General features: G+C 60.5%; 1 protein-coding gene across 3 annotated transcripts in view; it reads left to right on the plus strand.

Moving 5' to 3' along the window:
• The first annotated feature begins 1,942 nt into the window (after positions 1–1,942).
• LOC144600227 (glutamate receptor 1-like) overlaps positions 1,943–5,398 on the plus strand; it is a 71,575-nt gene continuing 68,119 nt past the window's right edge. For 2 of the 3 annotated variants that reach the window (XM_078411764.1, XM_078411765.1), the window contains exons 1-2: positions 1,943–2,316; positions 4,308–4,451. In XM_078411764.1, coding sequence (XP_078267890.1) covers positions 2,235–2,316; positions 4,308–4,451 — 226 coding nt within the window. In that variant the 5' untranslated portion in view covers positions 1,943–2,234. The remainder of the gene's footprint in view (positions 2,317–4,307; positions 4,452–5,398) is intronic. The other variant, XM_078411763.1, reaches the window with a different exon arrangement.

Raw genomic sequence — 5,398 nt, forward strand, 5'->3', positions numbered from 1 at the left:
CACCTAGGGATGAGCCACGCCTCCCCACGGGCTGGCTTTTAACCCCTTACGCCTGTCCGTCACGTAACGAGGGGGCTGACCCAAGGAGTGGCCTGATCCCCCGGGACCGCCACACTACTCCCTTTATCATGTATTTGTACACTGCGGATGGCTCCATTGTAATCATGTATTGTCTTTCTGCTGACTGATTGGCAAAAGCTTTTCACTGTACCTCGGTACACGTGACAATAAACTGAACTCAGCTCGACTCAAACGCTGTTTGACTCCTCACCAGGCCGAGCTTGAGATGAATGAGAATGAGAATGTGCGGGAGCAGGAAATGCGACTGAGATGATAGAGGCTGAGAAGATGCAGGCGGGAGACACCAATGACAGGCTCACAGTTTTAATGAGGCATGATCTGCTCACAGCGCAGAGCTGAGCTAAAGCTGACCTTGTCAATCCCTGGGACCCTGCCACCTCTCCCTGGGAGTGTGTTCACAGATGGTGTGGGAGGGAATTGGCTGGGCTTCAGGAAGAGCAACAGAACTCCCAACCTGGGCTCAACGCTAACCACCAGTGAGGCCGAGCAGGCGAGAGCACTGGGGCTGAGGACGGGACGGACAGCATCTGAGGACAGCAAGTGTGAAGTGCTGCACTTCAGGAGGTCGAATGCAAGAGGAAAATGTACAAATAATGAACTCTCCTCCTCCCTCCTCCCTCCTGCACCACCCTCTGCTCTCCTCTTCACACTCATTTCCTCTCCCCTTTCCTCTCTCACACCTTCCCCCCTTCCTTGCTTTTGGATTTCCACTCCCTCCCTCCCTTTCCTTCTCTCCCACTATCTTCCAACTCTCTCTCTTTCTCTCCCTCAATCTCTCTCTCACAGTCATCGAGTTGTACAGCATAGAAACAGGCTCTTCGGCCCAACTTACCCATACCGACCAACTTCATTCACCACCCATAGATTCTTTGCACCTCTTCCTCTATCTTATTCCCACCCCCTCTACCCCTCCCCTCCACCCACCCCCCAGCTCATAGAGTCATAGAGTGATACACATGGTACAGGCCCTTCTACCTCCTCTGGCAGCTTTTTCCATACACCCACCACCCTTTGTGTGAAAAAGGTATCCCTCAGGTTCCCATTAAATCCTTTTCCCTTCATCTTAAACCAATCCCTTCATCTTAAACTTAAATCTGGTCCTCGATTACCTACTCTAGGCAAGAGATTCTGTGCATCTACCTGACCTATTCCTCTCATGATCTTATACACTTCTATAAGATCACCCCTCATCCTCCTGCGCTCAGGGAATAGAGTTCCAGCCTACTCAACCTCTCCCTGGAGCTCAGACCCTCTAGTCCTGGCAACATCCTCATAAATCTTCTCTGAACCCTTTCCAGCTTGACAACATCTTTCCCATAACATGGTGCCCAGAACTGAACACAATACTCTAAATGCGGGCTCGCCAACGTCTCACACAACTGCAACATGACCTCCCAACGTCTCTACTCAATACTCTGACTGATGAAGGCCAATGTGCCAAAAGCCTTTGTGACCACCTCATCGACATCCACGGACCCATGCAGCTGCCCCTCCTAGATCCCTCTGCTCTACAACACTACCCAGACACCTGCCATTCAGTCGAAGACGACCCAACCTCCCCCAGTATCTCATACCTCAGACCCATCTCCCCCATCCCATCCCATCCCATCCCACCCACTGCATCACCCCTCTCTAGCTCTGCCCCTGCACAAGCGGAGAGGGACCAGTTGCTATGGTTACATTGGCTTCTATGTGCCAGGACCACATGCGACCACTCGGCCTTGCCCCCCCCCCCCCCTCCCCCTCCCTCCACACTCCGGGTCTGAGCCCCCTCCGCGTCCCCAGCAACGGCACGGCGCCAGCCCCGGGACACCACGCAGTCCGCGGCCAGCTCCGCGCTGGGGCCGTGCAGGAGAACCAGTGGCTCCGCGCTGGGGCCGTGCGGGAGAATTAGTGGCTCCGCGCTGGGGCCGTGCGGGAGAACTAGTGGCTCCGCGCTGGGGCCGTGCGGGAGAACTAGTGGCTCCGCGCTGGGGACGCGCGCGTCGGGCAGCTCCGCGCCTGGGGACGCGCGGGCGGGCGAGCTGCAGCTCCGCGCTGGGGACGCGCGGCCGGCGGTGCGTGTCAGGCGGCGCTCGCTGTTGTGCAGCGCGGAGCGGAGCGGCTCGGAGCGGATCGGCTCGGCTGCAGTCGCCCATGCGGAGGCAGGAAGGATGAGGAGGGCGCTGGCGGCCGTGCTCTGCTCCGGGCTCCTCGCCTCTGTCCTCGCCGCCTTCCCCAGCAGCCTGCAGATCGGTATGTCCCAGACCACAAGCAGGACCGGCTCCCCCTCCTCACTAACCCTGTCTCCACACTAACCATCTCCCCCCTCCTCACTCACCTCCCTTACCCTCTCCCCCCCCACTAACATCTCCCCCCCCACTAACCCTCTCCCCCCCTCCACTAACCATCTCCCCCCCACTAACTCACCTCTCCCCCCCCCACTAACCAGCTCCCCCCTCCTCACTAACCCTCTCCCCCCACAAACCATCTCCCCACACTAACCATCTCCCCCACCACACCCTACCCACCTTCCCCACCCCCCTTACCCTCTCCCCAACCCCCCTTACCCTCTCCCCCCCCCACTAACCATCTCCCCCTCCTCACTAACCCTGTCTCCACACTAACCATCTCCCCCCTCCTCACTCACACCCCTTACCCCTCTCCCCCCCCACTAACCATCTCCCCCTCCTCACTCACCCCCCTTACCCTCTCCCCCCCCACTAACCATCTCCCCCTCCTCACTAACCCTGTCTCCACACTAACCATCTCCCCCCTCCTCACTCACACCCCTTACCCTCTCCCCCCCCACTAACCATCTCCCCCCTCCTCCTCACTCCCCCCTTACCCTCTCCCCCCCACTAACCATCTCCCCCTCCTCACTAACCCTCTCCCCCGACCCCCCCCCTTACCCTTCTCCCCCCCCCACTAACCATCCCCTCCTCACTAACCCTCTCCCCACCCCCCTTAGCCCTCTCCCCACCCCCCTTACCCTCTCCCCCCCCACTAACCATCTCCCCCCTCCTCACTAACCGTCTCCACACTAACCATCTCCCCCCCCCCACTAACCATCTCCCCCTCCTCACTCACCCTCTCCCCACCCCCCTTACCCTCTCCCCACCCCCCTTACCCTCTCCCCCCCACTAACCATCTCCCCCTCCTCACTAACCCTCTCCCCACCCCCCTTACCCTCTCCCCACCCCCCTTACCCTCTCCCCCCCCACTAACCATCTCCCCCCTCCTCACTAACCCTGTCTCCACACTAACCATCTCCCCCCTCCTCACTCACCCCCCTTACCCTCTCCCCCCCACTAACCATCTCCCCCTCCTCACTAACCCTCTCCCCACCCCCCCTTACCCTCTCCCCCCCACTAACCATCTCCCCCTCCTCACTAACCCTCTCCCCACCCCCCTTACCCTCTCCCCACCCCCCTTACCCCTCCCCCCCCCACTAACCATCTCCCCCTCCTCACTCACCCTCTCCCCCCCACTAACCATCTCCCCCTCCTCACTAACCCTCTCCCCACCCCCCTTACCCTCTCCCCCCCCCCCCACTAACCATCTCCCCCTCCTCACTCACCCTCTCCCCCCCACTAACCATCTCCGCCCTCCTCACTAACCCTCTCCCCACCCCCTTACCCTCTCCCCCCCACTAACCATCTCCCCCTCCTCACTAACCCTGTCTCCACCCAACTAACCCTCTCTCCCCCACCCCCTTACCCTCTCTCCCCCCATTCACCCTCTCCCCACTAACCCTCTCTCCCCCACCCCCTTACCCTCTCCCCCACTAACCCTCGCTTACCCTCCCCCCCCCCCCCACTCACCCCTCCTTCCCCCTGCTAAACCACTCCCCCCCGGTTAACCCTCTCTCCCCACCCCGCTAACCATCTCTCCCCCCACTAAACCCCCCCCCACTTACCCTCTCCCCCCCCCCCACTCACCCTCCCCCCCGCTAACCATCTCCCCCTCCCCACCCCATTAACCCTCTCTCTCCCCGCAAACCCTCTCGCTCTCTCTCCCACTAACCCTCCACCTCCGCTAACTCTCTCCCCCTCCACCCCGGTTAACCCTTTCTCTCCCCCCCTTACCCTCTCTCCCCCCCCCCCCCCGCTCGCCCTCTCTCTCTCCCTCTCTCCCCCCCCTTACCTCTCTCTCCCCCCCCCTTACCTTCTCTCCCCCCCCCCCCCCCCCCCCGCTCGCCCTCTCTTCCTCTCCCCCATCGCTAACCATCTCTCTCCCCTCCCCAGGCGCTCTCTTCCCAAAACAACACTCGCAAGAGTATTCCGCCTTCCGCTTCGGGCTTTCCTTCTACAACACGGACACTCTGTACAAACTCATCACCCAGACCGAGAGTGTGGACATTGGCAACAGCTTCGCCGTCACCAACGCGTGTGAGTGAGGGTCGGGGCGGGGGGAGAGAGAGAGAGAGAGAGAGAGAGAGAGAGCGAGGGGGGAGGGGGGGGGGAGGTGGATGGGAGGGGGGGGGGGAGGTGGATGGGAGGGGGGGGAGACAGACTGGAATGGAGAGAGAGCCAGCGAGGGGAGAGAGGGGAGAAAACGGCGAGAAAGGGGGAGAGAGGCGACAGGAGAGGGGGAAAGTAGGAGAGAAAAGAGGGGAGAGAGATCCTGGGGAGAAGTGCAGATAGAGGGGAGGGGGTGGGTGGGTGGACCTGTGGTCGGGTGCGGGGGGAGAGAGGATGAACGCGGAGGAGAGGAGCGATGCGGGAGGGGGGAGAGGGGAGGTTTATTGTGGATGGTCGGAGCTGTGAGTGTTGCGTGGGGGGGGGGGGGGGGGGGGGGAGCCGGCCCGGGTCACCGCTTGTTACCGAGCCCTGGGATGTCTGCGCTATGTGGATCCTGGGAGATTGCGGTGGGGAATCCCCCATCTGTCCCCCCCCCCGTTACCCCCATCCTCTCCCCCCACTCGCACCCCTCAACCCCCCCGCCCCCCGCGCCGCACTCATCAGACCCGACCCCCACAGGCCACAGTCACACCAGAGATAATGTTGGGCAAGTACACAAGCCCGGAGAGGGTGTCAGGCATACACACGTGCACACGCACACATGTACAGATACAGAGACACACGTGCATCCTCACACACACACACACACACACACACACACACACTGTAAAACACATAAAACACGCACACAAACACTGTAAAACACACACACACACACACACACACAGCAAAACATACGCACACACAGTAAAACACACACACACACAAACACTATAAAACACACGCACACTGTAAAACACACACGCACACACACACACTGTAAAACACACACACACACACACACACTGTAAAGCACACACACACACACACACACA

Source organism: Rhinoraja longicauda, chromosome 14 (assembly GCF_053455715.1).
Source record: "Rhinoraja longicauda isolate Sanriku21f chromosome 14, sRhiLon1.1, whole genome shotgun sequence".
NCBI lineage: Eukaryota > Metazoa > Chordata > Chondrichthyes > Rajiformes > Arhynchobatidae > Rhinoraja > Rhinoraja longicauda.